The 19,282-nt window shown below is 48.1% G+C and overlaps 4 protein-coding genes across 4 annotated transcripts; 2 read left to right on the forward strand and 2 right to left on the reverse strand.

Annotated features, from left to right (window-relative positions):
- The first annotated feature begins 642 nt into the window (after window positions 1-642).
- HD556DRAFT_1408128 (uncharacterized protein) lies at window positions 643-1,670 on the forward strand. Its single transcript, XM_041304071.1, has one exon. The coding sequence runs from the start codon at window positions 671-673 to the stop codon at window positions 1,418-1,420; it is 750 nt and encodes a 249-aa protein (XP_041154990.1). The 5' UTR covers window positions 643-670; the 3' UTR covers window positions 1,421-1,670.
- A 378-nt stretch (window positions 1,671-2,048) lies between these two features.
- On the reverse strand, window positions 2,049-3,026 carry HD556DRAFT_1246418 (translation protein SH3-like domain-containing protein; the record flags this gene model as incomplete). The annotated part of the gene is made up of 5 exons (XM_041298608.1): window positions 2,049-2,090; window positions 2,147-2,288; window positions 2,340-2,762; window positions 2,811-2,926; window positions 2,985-3,026. The coding sequence occupies 5 exons, from the start codon at window positions 3,024-3,026 to the stop codon at window positions 2,049-2,051; spliced, it is 765 nt and encodes a 254-aa protein (XP_041154991.1).
- A 666-nt stretch (window positions 3,027-3,692) lies between these two features.
- HD556DRAFT_944163 (uncharacterized protein) lies at window positions 3,693-5,705 on the reverse strand. Its single transcript, XM_041312083.1, has 13 exons — window positions 5,450-5,705; window positions 5,363-5,395; window positions 5,292-5,311; window positions 5,226-5,240; window positions 5,136-5,174; window positions 5,053-5,081; window positions 4,977-4,990; window positions 4,895-4,927; window positions 4,669-4,728; window positions 4,472-4,612; window positions 4,190-4,418; window positions 4,086-4,134; window positions 3,693-4,033 (listed from the first exon to the last, which is right to left on the reverse strand). Exons 1-13 carry the CDS (start codon window positions 5,502-5,504, stop codon window positions 3,845-3,847), a joined length of 906 nt encoding a protein of 301 aa, XP_041154992.1. The 5' UTR covers window positions 5,505-5,705; the 3' UTR covers window positions 3,693-3,844.
- Window positions 5,706-8,110: 2,405 nt separating this feature from the next.
- HD556DRAFT_1209282 (uncharacterized protein) lies at window positions 8,111-8,347 on the forward strand (the record flags this gene model as incomplete). The annotated part of the gene is made up of 1 exon (XM_041296533.1): window positions 8,111-8,347. A coding segment is annotated over one exon (237 nt), but the record flags the coding sequence as incomplete, so codon positions are not given.
- Window positions 8,348-19,282: the final 10,935 nt, after the last annotated feature.

Here is a 19,282-nt window from a genome sequence, read left to right on the forward strand (position 1 = left end):
ATTAGGGAACTGCGCACTCACCCGTCACATCCCTACAGCCTACCGCCCGCCCGCCCATCTAGCTAGGCTAATTCACCCATTTAACGTCGGACACTCCAAGCATAATGAACGACGTGCGATGGCTCTGTATTCAAGCTCGACAGTGTGGCACCAGTAAGTTTCATCTTCCTCGATTTCTCCGAACCTTAGTGCAACTCCCGTCATTCCTTTAGGCTGACCGCAGTTGCTCTTTTCACTGGATGACAGATGCGTCACGATCTCCCGTTCTGTTTCTGTTTCCGCTGAACATCAGCTCAAGCCTGTCGTCCGACAGCAGTCGCTCTTTCTACTGGATGACGGATGCGTCACCATCTCCTGTTCCATCTCTATTTCCGCTGAACCTCAGCTCAAGCCTGTCGTCCGACAGCAGTCGCTCTTTCTACTGGATGACGGATGCGTCACCATCACCTGTTCTATATCTATTTCTGCTGAACCTCAGCTCAAACCTGTCGTCCGACAGCAGTCGCTCTTTCTACTGGATGACGGATGCGTCACCATCTCCTGTTCTATCTCTATTTCCGCTGAACATCAGCTCAAGCCTGTCGTCTGACAGCCGTCGCTCTTTCTACCAGGTGACGGATGCGCCTTCCTTCTCACATTTCTTCTTTCTTTCTTATCCATCGTCCAGCTCATGCCACTCCTTCATATACCCCTTTCACCTTTCTCTTTCCTTCTCATCTATCGTTCAGCCTATGTCACTCCTTCATATACCCTTTTCACCTTTCTCTTTCTTTCTCATCCATCGTCCAGCCTATGTCACTCCTTCCTATACCCTTTTCACCTTTCTCTTTCCTTCTCATCTATCGTCCAGCCTATGCCACTCCTTCCTATACCCTTTTCACCTTTCTCTTTCCTTCTCATCTATCGTCCAGCGTATGCCACTCCTTCATATACCCCTTTCACCTTTCACCTTTCTCTTTCCTTTCGTCCAGCCTATGTCGCTCCTTCATCTACCCTTTCCACCTTTCTCTTTCCTTCTCCGCTTCATATACCCTCTTCATCTTTCTTTCCTAATTCTCTCTTCATATTTATTGTTCGACCCACGTCACCCCTTCATATACCCTTTTCACCTTTTTCTTGGCCCTCCGACATCTATCTCTTCCTCAATCCTCAAGTCCACCAGCCGCTCTTGCCCTCTACCTCCCCCTTTCGCGCATCACGGTTCACTAGCAGCTCCATACCCAGTCTTTCGACATCTTGCGCTTCTTCTCTGCCCCGGGGGCTTACACCCATTCGTGCGTACTACGGTATACACGCAACTCCATACGCAACCTATTCTATTATTACGACCTTTTCTCTGCCCGGATACCCATTCGAAGCGCGCACTACGTACACGCAGCTCTACACGCAGCCTATTCCATCCAGTCTGGTTCGTCTATGACTCATCTCATCACACCCTTTATGCCTTATGACTTTACGACTTTACGACCTCATGACCTCATGACTTTACGACCCCCATGCCACTTTTCCTTTAGTTTTTATGCCACGCCACTATTTCTATGCCTTATGCCTTATGCCTTATGCCCTATGCCCCTTTTTCCTTTTGCCATACTATGCCCTGTCTTTATACGAAAACAAGACTTGAAATTTAAATGTGTGCGCTTTAACATCAGGGTGCTGCGTCAAAGCTACAGATTCCAATAGTCTTCGTCTTTCTAACTGCGGAACACAGTCTAGCTCATAACATGCCGTTTGGACTCGAGAAGTTTGTAAGAAGTTAGAAACACGTTTATACGTAGATTGATTGACTCAAGGAGCTCAACGAGAGTAAGCGTTTCGTCCTGGGTATACAATCCTGCAACGGTCTCTGCTACTCATATGCCAACCACCGAAGTTTCATCACTAACAGAGACGCAAGCAAATAGGCCCATCATCACACAGTGCTAAATAGCATGTTAAGGGCAGTGTGCATGATCGTAGGGCATATGCGGATGCATACAAGTATTTTGAGGGATGTATGGGGTCGTAAAGCATAGCGAGTGATATGTAGAAAAAAACCATCCGACCTCTTAGACTTCCTTGACCTTGACGGTACCGCGTAGCAGACCAGTCTACCAAAATCATTCAGCATGCACAAAAATGAAAGCAAGCTACAAAATAGACATACCCGGCGAGCGGCAATAAGACCGACTTTCTGTCCAGGAACTGCAGAGCGAGGAACTGTCGAGGCCTTTCCGATGTGCTGGTGGTTACCACCACCGTGAGGATGGTCGACGGGGTTCATAGCAACACCACGAGTACGAGGCCAGCTGTGAGTTTTTGTGAGTAACCAAATAACACAATTGTCGTTGTTCACCCACCTGTTGCGCTTAGCTTTGTATTTATGATATGCGCGACCAGCCTTAAGCAATGGTTTATCGATACGTCCACCACCAGCAACGATTCCAACAGTGGCCCGTGCGCCCCCAGACACAGTCTTCTTCGCACCACTAGGCAGACGAATACGGGTCTTGTTGTCCTCTGGCGAGTGGCCAATGACGGTTGCGTAGTTGCCAGACGTACGAGCGAGAGCACCACGGTCGCCAACTTTCTCCTCAACGTTGCAGACGATGGTACCTTCTGGGCATTGGCTCACGGGAAGGACGTTACCGACGGTAAGGGCGGCCTTCTTTCCGCAGTATACGAATGAGCCGGTGTGCATGCCTTCCGTTGCAATGAAGGTCTCCTTGCGGAGCTTGTAGCGGTAGGGGTCACGGAATACGACGCGTGCGAGGGGTGCGCCACTAGAATGCATGTGAGGAAAATAATGGATTAGAGCGTTTGATCCTTACCGGCCGGGATCGTGAATGATTTCTTTGACAATACCCCGGACGTAGCCATTGCGTTCGGCGAAATCGAGCGTACGAAGCTTGGCGGGGGCCTTGTTGTGGTGGGTGTGTGCTTTGAACTACATTAAATGACAAGGGCGTAAAGATCTGGGTAGGTGAATAAGTAGGGAAACATACGATGGCGTGCGAGCGCCTCTGAGCCCTGATAACCCTACCCATGGTTTATCTGTAAAAAGTGATAAGCTGAGTGTCTGATGCGGGGGTGAGCAGGGTATCCGATGCAAGTGCAAGCCATCCAGCCGTCTCCGCATCGATTTCGACGTAATTTTCGGCCAGAGTGAACAGAACACATATTTGGACTCATGCGTTGTACTCCAGAGCAGTGATTCATGCGGCATACTCACATTATTGTGTCTTGAGGACTCGGTGTAGGCTGTGGGCGTTGGCGTGTAGTGCACTGAAGCCGTTGTCCAATCGGCGCCACAAATACCGGCAATTTCCGGCAGAGGAAGGTGCCAAGTCTGTTAAAGTAGATTTGTGATCCTCTAGCTACAGATAATTTTCGAGGCTTACCGCTTCCTGCGTCGTGGTTAAATATTGAATGTTGAACATCGAGCGCCGAACGTCGAGCGCCGAGCCGTGAGCGCGTGAGCGTTTGAGCTTGATTTGAGCTGTGAAACACTCGCACAAATCAAACAATTGCATTACTAGTAGATCATCAACAGTGACTATAGTAGTAGCAGCAGGAATTGGGTAGTGGGCGCATTTAGTTTTGCATGGTATAACTAGTTGTCGACATGTGTATGACATACGTAATGCTTCTCCCATAAAGTTTCATGACCGGAGTGCTCACTGCCTTCGCAGCATTCTCAAAAAGTTAGAGTCATGGGCCAAGACTCCGAAAGAGCCTATCGAGTCCTCCAAGATAAATTATGATAGACCGTACTTTTATACCTAGCTATCAAATACAAGTTCGATATATGATGTGCATAGTTACACAAAAAATTGGGCCCAGGACGACTTGCTCCCATGAAGTATCAGAGGGGGTGCATCTCGTGCTGCTCCAAAGCCGGTGGCGAAGTCCAACAGACACAATCCTCGAACGTCGTACTGACATGTACACAGTTTTCGTTGGCATGCGTTTCCCAGATGCTGATGATAAGACGTGGCACAATAATAAATGGCGCGGTACCGATGAACAACTGTGCGAGATACATCATCGCCGTCTGTGCATGCCTGCATTAGAGCAGATTTCTCTAGGATCACAGAAGATCATACCGGAAGGTCATCCCACAATATCGCCATGAAGATTTGAGTTGCCAAATTTCTAGCATGACTCAATGAATGTTTTCAGAGAACACACCAAACGAATAGGAACTCACAGGACAAAGTATATGACATGATATCGGACAATCATGACTACATAGGCATTGGGCTTCATTCTAATTTCATTCCGTTCCTTCAGGTGCTTCCAGAGGACGGTGATGGCGAGGACAAGCAGCAATATATCATAGCATATGATGGGGATGGAAGTATATATCGCAGGCATAGGCCCAATATGGAAGATACCCGTGCAGTACTTGATGTTCGGAGTTATTATTATTTCATGCACTATGCACCAAGGATCAGCTTGTAAACAGAATTCGATCAAAGTAGAAATTCACTCGAGATTGCTGAGGGTCGACCCCATAAAAATATATCTATCGCTATATAGAGCGCGACGACTGGTAGGAACAACCCAAGTAGAATATAAAGTATGGGCTTGGATAGGTTGTATAGGGCGTAAAGACGCAAGATGAGAATCACTGTAAATGCAAAATGGGTACGCGTAGAGATGCGAGAATGTATGTAGATGACTTACGTTCCGCCAAGCAAAAATATACAGAAAAACCCCATTGGAAAAACAGAAACATTGCATAACCTATTTCAATTTCGTGATAGGCAAAATTAGCTTCAGTTTAATACGATATACACTCACAACTAAACAAGGAAGTTAGCAGCATATCAGGCCTAGCTGTAAAACGAAATTCTGACGTACGGCTGAATCTGGGTCAACCTAGAACTATCTAAAGAAATAATCGATACACTCACTGTTTCAGGTATATAAAATAAACCTCCCCCTAGGGCTGGGTCAGATAATGAGGGCTCAGTTGGCTTCACGTCACGTACAGCAGGCGCAAGTCCTAGACATCAGCGTCAACATCCAAAGTACTAGTATCTGAAGGATATAACTGCGGCGACGTACATTGCAATCGAAATACCAAGATATCGAACCTAAAAGCAACAAAAATGGGAAACAACGAGACACTTTGGCATGGTGGAACTCACCGTAAGGTACATATATGTCATTATTGACCACTGTCTTTGCTAGATACCAGTCAGTTTCAGATCTTGATAAAGTCGGGGTTGAGCTCTAACCCAAACGAATATGACCTGCAATAATATTATCATGAGTACTCGATGATGATAAACCGACCTCGTTACCTCTTTCTCGAACTGAAGCACTAGATAATATTATGCTTAGCCGCATTGCAAGGTTCATGGAAGCTACTGACTGTACTCATAAGAGATCAGGGTAATGATTGCAACTGGAAAAAGATGAAGTTCAGCACAGCGATTCGTTTCGAACAAGACTGACATACCTGATATGCTGTTATTCCATTCAAGAGCATAGAGAGATTCTTCTAGTCCCGACATGAAACTGTGCAGATCAAGTGGGAAATTCAAAAAGCGAGGGATGGGCTGTTGATCACCAAAGTACAATACTTATAGGGTAGACTGTCGGAATCTCGTTAACTCGTAAGGGTTGTGAATGTCCTAAGGATAATTGTGTGACATCACCTATGTCAAGCTTGCGCCGCCGCACTTCTCCATTTGATGTTATGTCCTCAATAATTTACTACCAACGGAAAGGTCGTGAGTCACATATTGATGATGTCGATGAAGGGTCACCCTGCGTCACCACTGGCAGTATTCTTGGCTTAGACTCTACCTGTCCGACCCTCTTGTTTATCTAGCAAAGGCGGTGCTTATCTCACTTGACATGGCTGGAAAACATCTCACCATCATTCATATAACCTTGACAAGCAAGTGAATGATCTAAGGTTGAACCTCGAAATAAGTGAATCGTTGCGGGCCCTTAATTAAGGTGTTGTCAAACGTCCGTACGGCAAAATGATCTTGTCTTCGAGGAAGTTTAACAAGCCATTTTGAGAACATAAGCAACTTGACCATTTTCGGAACAGAAATTATGATTTGGCCCTCAAGGTGAGAGTCGCGCAGAGTCCATGGGAGCGGCAATGGGGAGAGGGTAGAGTCACGAGCCATGACTCTGTATTTGGTCCTCTGGAATAAATCATGCTATGTTGCACTACCAGACAAAGTATGAACATACATAATCTGCCTTGATCTACCTACTCGAAGCAATAAGTCAGACAACTCTGCCAGGCTGGAGTTTGAATATTGAATACTTGAAAGCAAGAGACAGTGCAGGCTCCTTCCCAGCCACTGCTTCAGGGCGGCATACTAGGCGTGCGGGACTGTCCGAAATCACGTGAAGAATTAAAACCCAGCACCGGCTGGAAGATAACACACGTAAACATGGTCAGCCACAGTGGCTGAAACAGCGGAAAATGAAATTTATTGACATAGAATGAATAGACCCAAACATAGGGTTAAGATTATACTAATGTATTATTGAAAGTGCAGTCAAAGTGCCATCCATTGTCTCATAAGTCATTGAACAATGGACTCGCATGCCATAGAAACAATTATCACTGCTTTTGAATCTACTGGCATTGGCATCAGTAAACTACAACTTTTCCCACAGGGCGTACGGAAGTCACATTCTTATGCAGCCTGGGACAGACTCCACAGTTCCTCCAAAGTTCCAGTGCACTTGGACCACAAGGTATCCAGTTCCACATGAGCTGTGGAACATTGCAGCACATTTCAACATTTACTAGTACCTGGTCATAGTAAGTAGTACCCTTTGACCACAACACTGTGGGCCACCTGAAAGAACAGCCAACTTGAATGATTCACTACTATGAACATCATCAGAGGTGTTCGTCGAAAATGCAAATGCGACTGCCATACTAGACACTCCTCCCAAGTTCGATGGGTGGGGAGCCTGAGGCTCAGTGGTCTGACAAAGGAGAAATGTGTATGTGTAGTACACACTTTAATATGATATATAGCCCTTATTTTTTCATTTTGAACGTTGGATTCAAACACGACACGCGATTGTTACAATAACAGACATGTATTGCGCAGTACACTTGCATACATATATACATGCATGGTGTGACGGTAAATAGAGGTGATAAGGTTTAACATGTTCAAGAAGTCTCAACTTTTCAATCTAATTGGACCTGGATGTGATAATATTCAAATGATTCTTATATTTAACTTTAGCTGTCAGGTAGTGTGCAGTTGTATTGGAACTTACCTTGCAAATTGCTTTGCGTGAGTGTGCGATGAGAAAGACCATGCTTTTTGAACACGATCTGCATGTGGCCTATTCCTACATCCACCTTTGCTAACTTCTGCTTCGAAATGTCGGATTTATGCTTGGAGAGAGCACCATGACTTTGTGTTCACGGAGCACACAGTCAGCAAGTATCTTCTCTGCGTTGAACACATCCTGTCTAGCCCTCACAAGGTCCATGACAAGGTTCGCTTCAAAATTATCATCTTTGATCGCCTATAAAAATGTTAACAATTGTTTGCACTAGTAGTAAAATATGATTCACTTGCCATTGTCCTAATAGCATCGACTACTTTGTATAGGTCAGAAATGCCATCACCAGAGTGACACAGAGTATTAAGGCTTGCATGCCAGTGAGCAGCACAACGTGAAATCAACAGGATATCACTTATATTGAGATGTACTGGTTTGCCAGTTGACATGATGTATAGAAAAACACTTCATTGATTCGGACAGATGTAATTTGATGTTCTCACGATGATTCGAAACTTCCCACAATCAATTTGGTAGAGAATTAGGCTACAGAACCCTCCTTAGGAAGTCGGGAACTCATATGTCATATCAGTGTCCTTCGTGCGGCAAAGACAATTTCAAAGACCATGGCGCTGTGGCTTGACACATGAGCCAACCTTGCTCTGGCTGTAACACTTGGCTACAGGATCTAATAAGGTTGCATTCAGCATCCGTTCATACTACTGCCAACTCTATGAATATCAACAAACCAAATATTCTTGACATTGACTCGGAGCTTGATGGGCCTGGATTTGGAGATTGGAATGAGGTATTTCCAGGTAGTAGTGGTGAGGGTGATGATCATGTCCACGAGGAAGGAACACCGACTGACTCAGACTTCATTGACTGGCATCCCAAACCCTCTCAAACATGTGGCAGGGGCTACACTTTCCTCGATTTGTTTCATTCTGATGAGAACAGTGCATACCGTGCAACAAATCATTATTACCCATTCAGTGACCGGAAAGACTGGGAGGTTGCATCCTGGTTACTGCATTCAGGGTTGAGCATGGCAAAGATCGACAACTTTCTTTCACTTGAGATGGTTAGTTTTAAACTTTTTCATTGCATTTACAGTTCTGACAAGTGTTTTGTTAAGATCAAGAGTCTTCTGTTGTCCTTTCATTCAGCCAAGGAACTATGTGGTCAAGCCAAAATGCTACCTAGTGGTGTAGAAACAACAATACTGAGAGGAACAAATGATGCTCCTGACTGTATCTGTAAATGTTGTAAGGTCGTGCGTTGCCTAGTCTGCTATACTTGAGACGACAAGTGTGTTCGACCCTAAAGGGGAAGCGAGTGCAGCAAGGATCTGGTAGTAGGCGCTGAAGGCGCTACTGGTTGGCCAATGCGAAGCGCGGGAAAGCGAAGGTATGCGCGAGGCGCGGGAAGCGCGCGCGCGCGTGAGCGGAAACAAGTGAGAGTAAGAGTGAGTTTGCTTAAGTGGTGATATGATGAATAACAAGAGATGTGAGTGCAAAGTGCCAAGGAATAGATCGCAACTATATTCTGCTAGGTAGTAGATGGGTGGTAAGTGGGAGGTATGTTGATGCACGAACGTGCACGTGCGATGCGACGCGGAGTATGATTGTTGGTATTCCAACATAGACGCTTATATACCTATTTCTTCGCATTTCCCCTTTTCCCTCAGTCACTTACACGAGACTGAGGGTATGTTTCGTTACCTTTTGCACACCGCCTAAACACTAACAATATCTCGATAGATTGACGTGTGTTTAGGTATATAGTAATCTCAGTCACTTACACGAGACTGAGGATTGACGTGTGTTTAGTTTAACAGGTTATGAGCCCTGCTCTATTGTAAACAAAGAGCAGAACCATCTAAACATTGGTAATCCATAAAGTCCGTTCCCACCGTACCTTAAAGGGCCTAGAACGTGCGACGTGAAACGTCGACTTCTATCAGCGTCTCGAAGAATGCTTAATTCTTCCTCTTTGGGTGATAATTATCCCCCCAAGAACATATAAACTGGGGTAGCAAGATACGAATCTCTTCCCCCACTCTTCTCTCTCTCTCTTTCGTCACTCATCATGCCGCCGAAAGCAACTGTGACTACTGCCGCAGGTCCTCATACGCGTTCGCACAGTTCTGGTAACAAGGGTGGAGGACTAGCCCCACCTGGAAATACAGCTCGTGTCGTCGCTCCCACCGTTAGTGCCATAACACTTAGCCAGACGGACCTAGAGAAGATCGAAGTACTCGACCGCAGTATAAACAACTGGGGGGTATGGTCCGACAAGATGCAAAACTACTTACTCTTGAAGCATGGTGGTGGCTATCTCCTTGGCATCATCCCTCGTCCTGACCCCTCTGTCGATCCTTCGAGCGCAGCCAACTGGGACTTGAACAACTTATGTATCATAGCCGCTCTGCGTACCCATTCCAGTCCCGAAGAGCAGGAGTTCCTTCGTACATACTCCAATGCATACCTTGCCTGGGACGCTCTCAAGTCCCGCCACGAGAAAGTTGGTCCTATCGCACAAATCCTGTTGATTCAACAGGCTCTCGCAGTCCGCTACCGCCGATCTGAACGTCTCTCCACCACTAGTACTCAACTTGGTGAGCTAACCCGACGCATATATGCGATCGGACTGCCCAAGGAAAGCGATTTTCTCACTATCATGATGCTTAATGCCATGAGTGATGACTTACCTCATGTGCGCAATCATATCGCAGACGCCCTTTCCATCAGCTCTTCTACGAACGTATATGGTCCCTCCAACATCCGTGCTCGACTTGACGTCGAACAACAACTCATCGACACTGAAAAAACAAAGGGATCAGGTGACGTCGCTATGGTAGCTACTAGGAAAGGAGGACAACAGCCTCAGGCCAATCGGTCCAAGACCTGCTCCGAATGTGGACGCGTTGGCCACTCTTTCTGCTGTACTCACTGCAACAGCTGGGGGCATTACGCCCAAGACTGTTTCGCAAAAGGTGGTGCGATGGAGGGTAAGCACTGTAGGACACGAGCTGGCGCTGGGCTCGTATCGAGCTATTTTACAGTACATGTCAAATACCCGTCACATGCTAATCACTTCCCGATGTTATCCGACGCTAACCTGCCAACCCGACGTTTAGGCCGCATCGGACCCGATGTTTTCCCGCGCACTTGTCCTATCCGTGTCCCATCCTGTCTTGCTAGCCCCACTAGGTGTGTAGTTCATTATTTCGCACATTACTCACGTCGTAGCCAGCGCTATTACATGTTTTCCCATAGTCCGCAGCGCCTCATGTTTATTTACATGTACTTCGGATCCGAAATACTCCGCCGCTACTTTCGCCTACGGGTTCCGCATTTCTACGTACTTACATATATATTGGACTGACCTCGAGCATTATTCATTATCTAAGTAGAGGGGAGCAGTTCCCCGACGCTTAGTGGTCAAACCCGATATTTCGTAGTTCTTAGTTGATATTGCGAATATCATCGCTCTTTCATTATCCGTATCAGTCATTGTTATTATTGCGCACACCGCTCGCTCTTCCGACGCTCGCTATAGCGTTACTATTAGTTTCCGACACCCCGAACCCGAACCCGATAACCCGAAACCCCGAAAACATCGGACCCGACGCTTTTGCATCGGACATCGTAATTATACCTTTGGACATTGTTTCCCGCGCTCGGACTATTGACCCCACATTACTCACTTACCCCCAAGACTATTCCCAGATCGCAGACCCCTGGGTCGAACGCACTTGTCAGGCAAGTATAGCAAACTAGGCAGTGCAAAGACCACAACACAAATATATCAGTTTGGAGCCATCTTCGTATAGCCCCACTCAGTATTGTTGTTTCTACAGCGCGAAGAGGTCTTAGCTCGTAAACGCGCTGCTCGCGAAGCTACTGGCAAAGGTAGTTCTGGTGTGAAGCCTGTCAGCAAAGGAGGCGCCTCCACTGGCAAACCAGGGGGAGTCCGTTATGATCAGGGTGGACGTGCCTATTTACTCGATGGAGAAACCGGTCAGGCCATCTACGTTGCTTCCGTCCCCACTCCCTCTGCATCCACCAGCACCACTTCTACCCCCGAATCCCATGAATTTGCTGGTCTCGCATACGACCCCGTGACCCCCTCGTTCATCCGTGAGCTGTCTGCAGGTGATGATGATGAGTTTTCGGCCCTCCTTGCCGCAGTTGACACTCTGCAGACCAGTGTGGATTGGCGCCAGCACTCCCAATCAGTGGACTTCGCAGGACTAACATATAAGGCCCCCAACCAACGCCAACGCAGCATTGTCGACCCTTCCATCGTACCGTTCTTCTTGGACAGCGGTGCATCGGTCCATATCAGCAACGTTGAGGGAGATTTCTTTAGCCTTCGTCCTATTCCCCCTCGCACTGTTAGCGGTGTTGGTGGTTCATCCATCCAGGCTATCGGAGTTGGCACCATTCGCCTTGTTGTTGCCAAAGGCATCCACGTTACACTCGACCACGTGCTCTTCATCCCCGCTGCTACTGTCCGTCTCCTCTCGGTATCTGCACTCTGTGCGGCGCATCGTTGTGTCGCATCGTTTGATGCTACCAGCTGCTGGGTTCAATCACGCAGTGGAACTCGTATGCTGTCTGGTACCCTCACTTCTCGCAAACTGTATGCTCTTTCAGGCGGCCAGCTGTCCGCAGAACATGCCTACCTCACGCAACGCCTTCCCACCTTGCAATCTTGGCACCGTCGTCTCGGCCACGCGAACTATCGCGCGGTGTATGATCTTGCGCGCTCTGGCAATGCGACCGGTATGCCAATCAATCTCTCTACTGAACCTCCCGTTTGTGACGCCTGTATTCTTGGGAAACAGACTAAGTCCAGCGTGCCAAAGGTTCGGGTTGGGAGTCGGGCAGCTAGGAAGTTAGGCATCGTGCATGTAGACCTCATGGAACATCCGGACACTGTGTCCGCTTCGGGCAGTAAATACATAATGGACATCATTGACGATTTTTCGTCCTATGCATGGTCTATCCCTTTGGCGGCTAAGTCTGACGTGTTTGCAGCACTTCAAGCCTGGGAACGAGCCCGTGAACTCGAAACTGGTCTGAAGGTTGGAATATACCGCTCAGACAATGGGGAACTCAAGTCTGCATCTATGCGACAATGGCTTCTCTCATGCGGGTCACAACAACAGTTCACCGCACCATATACCTCCGCTCAAAACGGCCGTGTGGAACGACTGCACCGTACTCTAATGGGCAAGGCCCGTGCTATGCGTTCAACCTGCGGTGTCCCCGTTAACCGCTGGGATGAATTTGTCCTTACCGCATGCTATCTGACTAATAGAACACCCGTCACCTCACAGGTGGGCCACACGCCATATGAGCGCTGGTTCGGTTCGAAACCAGATCTGTCGCACCTTCATGAAATCGGTTGTCGCGCTTTTGTGCTCATTCAAAACCGCCACAACCCCAAGGTCTTAGACCGATCAATAGAATGTGTGCTTATCGGATACTCCCTCGATTCTAAGGCCTACCGTTGCTACCATCGCGAATCGCACAAGGTTTTCATTTCATTCCATGTATCCTTTATTGAGTCCCATACTTCCAGTGACACACCCCTGCTCCCTGGTCTCACCATCGATAATCCCACCCACCTCGCCTCGCCTTCTTTGTCCCAGCGTGCCAGTGTTATTGATGTTACAGCCAACGATACTCAGCTTCTCCCACCTCTGACGACGCCAGCTCCACCTATCGCTCCTATTGACATCGGGCCACGACGTTTGTCGCGTAATCCTGTACTGTCCGAGCGCCGCTGTGCTGCTGAAGGTATTGCCTACACTAATGCTTCGCAACGGGCCGCACTTAGTTCTTTAGTTGACGCTGATCGTCATAACGCACTTGAGAGCGCTGAGGCTTACCCTGCTGGGGAAGACAGTACCTTGACCGATTTGGAAGCCGAGATTGCTTACCTGTCCGAAGTCTTTGCGGCTACACCTGATCATTTTGAGACAGAGCACCCTGACGATCCTACCACGTATGCTGAGGCCATGCGGTCTGCACACGCATCACAATGGACAACAGCAATGCAGGAGGAGTTCAAATCCCTTCGCGAACTTGGTGTTTACAAGCTGGTCCCTCGTTCCAACATCCCTGCCGGCCGTAAAATCATGAAAGGCCGACCCGTCTTCAAGCTGAAACGTGATCAGCACGGGAACCCTGCCAGATTCAAGGCACAATACGTCTGCCGCGGGTACTCTGCGGTATGGGGTCAAGATTATACAAAAACATCGGCACCCACCGCACGTCTAGAGTCCTTCCGTATCCTTGCCCATATAGGCGCCGCTCTGGACTGGGAGATCGAGCAGCTTGACATCAAAACTGCCTTCCTATACGGCTTGCTCGACTCCGACGAGGTCTGTTACATGGAACAGCCCGAGGGTTTCGTTGAGCCTGGCTTCGAAGACCATGTTTGGGAGCTCCAAAAAGGACTCTATGGCATGAAACAGGGTGGACTCATATGGAATCGCACCCTCAATGAAGCGATGTTATCGTGGGGCTTCACTCGTTTGAAGAGTGAGCACTGTATCTACTACCGCTGGACTGATGCTGGCACCCTCCTCGTCGCTGTACACGTTGACGACTTCTTCACCGTTGGAAGCTCTAAATCGATTATCGCTGATTTCAAAACACAAGTCAGAACCAAATGGCAAGTATCAGAGCTTGGAGATGCACATTTTTGCTTAGGAATCGCCATTACTCGCGATCGTGCAGCACGCTGTAGAAACAACAATACTGAGTGGGGCTATACGAAGATGGCTCCAAACTGATATATTTGTGTTGTGGTCTTTGCACTGCCTAGTTTGCTATACTTGCCTGACAAGTGCGTTCGACCCAGGGGTCTGCGATCTGGGAATAGTCTTGGGGGTAAGTGAGTAATGTGGGGTCAATAGTCCGAGCGCGGGAAACAATGTCCAAAGGTATAATTACGATGTCCGATGCAAAAGCGTCGGGTCCGATGTTTTCGGGGTTTCGGGTTATCGGTGAAGGTACAACAATTCAGAGAGTGAGTCTGAACAATGTTGGGTCTTGCAGAACCTAGCTGCTATTCGACCCTAAAGGGTTTCTGGACCAGGCTCAAGGCTCAGAGGAGAGGAAATATCATGAAAAACTGCTTAGTACTCTGACTCCTACTGGTAACTGGTGAAAAGATACTTTCTTATGTAAGCTACAAAAGTGCCAACATAAGGTAAGGTAAAAACAGTCTCTACAAGCCCAGCCAGAAATGAATCCCTACATCTCATGGGAACTTTGAATCATGACTGTCCCCAGTCATCTACCTATGCAAACCAAAGCTAAGCTAAACTAAGAAAACTACTAACCTGGGGGTCCTCAAACACCTTTTGTTTCCTTGACGCGTATGCCAGGTAAACTGCGCCAGTGAGTGAGGGTCAGGGCAATCCAATAAAACGATGACCCCAGCACCTGTTTTCCCTGACATCTCTTGTGCCAGGCGAACCGCATCAGTACTGGGGGACTGGTAAAACGATAAAAACGATAAAATGCGAAGTGGTGGTTGCGCGGATGACGACGGAAAGTAGACGGATCGAAAGAGGCGAACGAGGGCTTCGAAATGAGTATAGGGTCGACTAGGTTTGGTGAAGAACTGAGGGAGATATGAAGGAAATGGTGAAAACATGCGAAAATAGCGAAAACAGCGAGTAGCGAGGGCGCGGGTGGGCGTATCGGGAAGCGGAGCGGATGGATGGAAAGCGGCGGTGAATGCGGTCAGAACGCGCCTAAGGCGATGGGCGCGCGATCACGGGGCGACGAGATATAAAGAAAACGCAAAAATGGGGCGCAAAATTTGGGGGGAACGCGAAAATGCGGATAGCGAGCGAACAGCTGAGCGCGCGCGAAGGCGCGGATATGCGCGAATGAAAGCCATGAACGAGGGCTTCAAAACGGGTATAGGGTCTATGGGGTTCCGATGCGAAATGGGCTGGTGAAAGTGCGAAAATGTGCAGAGGTGCAAGAGGGAGGAGGAGGAAGGGGTATGGTGCAGGGCAACAAGGGCTGGTCCTATCAAAAAGCGGATTGGGGCAATGGACAGAGCCACTGAGGGATGGTAAATGGCCAAAAGAGCTAGATGAGACAGGCCTTAGAGCACCCAGAAAACCCTTATCTCTCCTCAACTTCTCAAAAACACCAAAAACTCGATAACTCCACAACTACTGCTCCAAATTCGATGAACCAGGGCTCAAAATGACCGGACGGACGTGGGGAATACGACCCTAAGTTTGCGAGAGATCCGCTCGAAAACCGCGTGAGAAAAACACTTATCAATGCGCTGGGGAGGAGGAGAAGATGCTGAAAACTTGGGAATATGGGAGAAGCTGGTAATGAATGACTGTGGTAGGATAATAGGCGAATTTGGGGGATGATTGGTGAGCTTAGAGAGCCTAGAAACACAAGAAACCCTCGCGGTGGGCTCCAGTTGAAGGTACAACAATTCAGAGAGTGAGTCTGAACAATGTTGGGTCTTGCAGAACCTAGCTGCTATTCGACCCTAAAGGGTTTCTGGACCAGGCTCAAGGCTCAGAGGAGAGGAAATATCATGAAAAACTGCTTAGTACTCTGACTCCTACTGGTAACTGGTGAAAAGATAACTTCCTTATGTAAGCTACAAAAGTGCCAACATAAGGTAAGGTAAAAACAGTCTCTACAAGCCCAGCCAGAAATGAATCCCTACATCGGGTTCGGGTTCGGGGTGTCGGAAACTAATAGTAACGCTATAGCGAGCGTCGGAAGAGCGAGCGGTGTGCGCAATAATAACAATGACTGATACGGATAATGAAAGAGCGATGATATTCGCAATATCAACTAAGAACTACGAAATATCGGGTTTGACCACTAAGCGTCGGGGAACTGCTCCCCTCTACTTAGATAATGAATAATGCTCGAGGTCAGTCCAATATATATGTAAGTACGTAGAAATGCGGAACCCGTAGGCGAAAGTAGCGGCGGAGTATTTCGGATCCGAAGTACATGTAAATAAACATGAGGCGCTGCGGACTATGGGAAAACATGTAATAGCGCTGGCTACGACGTGAGTAATGTGCGAAATAATGAACTACACACCTAGTGGGGCTAGCAAGACAGGATGGGACACGGATAGGACAAGTGCGCGGGAAAACATCGGGTCCGATGCGGCCTAAACGTCGGGTTGGCAGGTTAGCGTCGGATAACATCGGGAAGTGATTAGCATGTGACGGGTATTTGACATGTACTGTAAAATAGCTCGATACGAGCCCAGCGCCAGCTCGTGTCCTACAACGCGCCATTTCCCTATCGCAAACCGCCCTCATCGATCGTATCATTGCGCAATTTGGACTTAAGGACGCCGTGCCAGTCACCATACCTATGGATCCCGGGCTCCATCTCTCACGTCATGACCACTCCCCGCGCTCAGAGGCTGATCGTGAGCTTATGTCTCGTGTTCCTTATCGTTCCCTCGTCGGGTCCTTAATGTACCTTGCGATCGGTACAAGGCCCGACATTGCATATGCTGTTCAACAGCTATGCAAGTTCTTAGATTCCTATGGACACGCTCATTGGGAAGCAGCTAAGCGTGTAGTGCGCTACCTAAAAGGCACGCGAGACATACAGCTTGTCCTCGGTGGTGATCACACAGCGCGCCTCCTAGCCTATACTGATAGCGATCTTGCAAGTTGTCCTGACACCCGCCGTTCTGTCAGCGGGTACTGCTGCACGCTTGGCAGCGGATTCGTTACGTGGAGCGCACGCCAACAAAAAACTGTATCACTGTCCACTTGCGAAGCAGAGTGTCTTGCGGCGTCCGAAGCTGGAAAGGAAATAAAATGGTTACGCACTTTGCTTCTCGAGATCGGCTTCATCCAAGCCTCTGCATCCCCACTCATGTGCGACAACAATGGCGCGATAATCCTTACTGAAGACTCTTCATTCCATGCCCGTGTAAAACACATCGACATGGCACACCATTCAATTCGAGAACGAGTCGCCCTGCGCCAAATCAAACTGCACTACGTCCGCTCAAAGGACAATGTTGCCGATATATTTACAAAGGCGCTTGCCAGAAAGGACCACGAACGCCTGCGCAACAACTTGGGACTCCGGTGATTCAGTCGAGGAGGAGATACGCATCGCGTCGAGGAGGAGTGTTGATGCACGAACGTGCACGTGCGACGCGACGTGGAGTATGATTGTTGGTATTCCAACATAGACACTTATATACCTATTTCTTCGCATTTCCCCTTTTCCCTCAGTCACTTACACGAGACTGAGGGTATGTTTCGTTACCTTTTGCACACCGCCTAAACACTAACAATATCTCGATAGATTGACGTGTGTTTAGGTATATAGTAATCTCAGTCACTTACACGAGACTGAGGATTGACGTGTGTTTAGTTTAACAAGGTAAAGTTTTTCGTTCCCTGGTAGGTAATGCTGGCGCTTATATGGCACCTAAGCGCTGTCATGTGGAGCCGAATCGCTACCGAGTAAGGTATGTAAAGATATATGTATGTAAGTAAGGGTCCATGATATAAATAAAGGTGGAATGATATGTAAATAAGGGAAATGGAAATACACGCACTAGAGAGCTTGGTGGACAGTGGATGGATGCTTCCGGAAGGCTGGCGCTATAGGGTGATCAAGCGCGGGAAAGCGCGCGCGCGTATACATCGTAAAGCGCGGGAATGGTGCGCGCATGGTGCGCGTTGCGCGGGAAAGCTGCACCTCATATAGGGATAGCTGTAGATAGCACACAGAATGGTGCTGCAAGTTCGTGCAATGAACTCCCTAGTGAAAAGTGCCATATCACACCATGAGAGGCATGAGTCTCTACAGCGGTCCATGCTGGTTCTCCCAAATGATCCCTACTGCACATCCAACGAAATTGCCTGTCATTTTGTATTGGCGCGATCCCCTGGAATGCATCGCAAGCATTTTAAATCACCCTTTTTTTCACAATTGCATAGATTTTACCCCTTGCAGGGTATATACTACTGTGCAGCGACTGTGTCGTGTTGTAGAGACTCATGCCTCTCATTGCGTGATATGGCAGTTGTCACTAGGGAGTACATGGCACAAACTTGCAGCATCACTCTGCATGCTTTCTGCAGCTATTCCTATATGAGGCGCAGCTTTCCCATGCAATGTGCAACATGCGCGCACACTTCCCGCACTTCACGATGTATATGCGCGCGCGCTTTCCCGCGCTTGAGCGCCCTATAGCGCCAGCCATCCGGAAGCATCCATCCACTGTCCACCAAGTTCTCTAGTGCGTGTATTTCCATTTGCCCTTATTTGCATATCATACCACCTTTATTCTTATCATGGACCCTTACTTACATATATCTTTACATACCTCACTCGGTAGTGCTTTGGCTCCGCATGACAGCGCTTAGGCGCCATATATAAGCGCCAGCAGTACATAATATTACTCACCTAACTCACTTTCCACTTTACCTCCCACTTACCCACTTACTACCTAGCAGAATATAGTTGCAATCTATTCCTTGGCACCTCGCACTCACATCTCTTGTCTTGCATCATATCATCACTTAAGCAAACTCAATCTTACTCTCTCATTTCCGCTCACACGCGTGCGCGCACCTTCGCTTTCCCACGCCTTGCGCGCACCTGCACTTTCCCACGCTTTGCATCAGCCAACCAGCAGCACCTACTTCTAGATCCTTGCTGCACTCGCTTCCCCTTTAGGGTCGAACGCACTTGTCGTCTCAAGTATAGCAGACTAGGCAATGCGTGACCTCACAACATTTATAGATACAGTCAGGAGCATCATTTGTTCCTCTCAGTATTGTTGTTTCTACACCGACACTTTTTGCATCGGACATCGTAATTATACCTTCGGACATTGTTTCCCGCGCTTGGACTATTGACCCCACATCACTCACTGACCCCCAAGACTATTCCCAGACCACAGACCCCTGGGTCGAATGCACTTGTCTCACCAAGTATAGCAG

The sequence above is a fragment of the Suillus plorans genome, assembly GCF_016647745.1.
Source record: "Suillus plorans strain S12 chromosome Unknown HD556scaffold_76, whole genome shotgun sequence".
NCBI lineage: Eukaryota > Fungi > Basidiomycota > Agaricomycetes > Boletales > Suillaceae > Suillus > Suillus plorans.

Excerpts from the sequence above, each read along its gene's own strand:
- HD556DRAFT_944163 (XM_041312083.1), bottom strand. The coding sequence starts at position 5,504 with ATGTCGGGACTAGAAGAATCTCTCTATGCTCTTGAATGGAATAACAGC. Across the intron at positions 4,729-4,894 it reads TTATATACCTGAAACAGTGA|GTTATGCAATGTTTCTGTTT; the intron begins GTGTATCGATTA and ends AAATTGAAATAG. Across the intron at positions 4,613-4,668 it reads ATATTTTTGCTTGGCGGAAC|TGATTCTCATCTTGCGTCTT; the intron begins GTAAGTCATCTA and ends TTGCATTTACAG.
- HD556DRAFT_1408128 (XM_041304071.1), top strand. The coding sequence starts at position 671 with ATGCCACTCCTTCATATACCCCTTTCACCTTTCTCTTTCCTTCTCATC.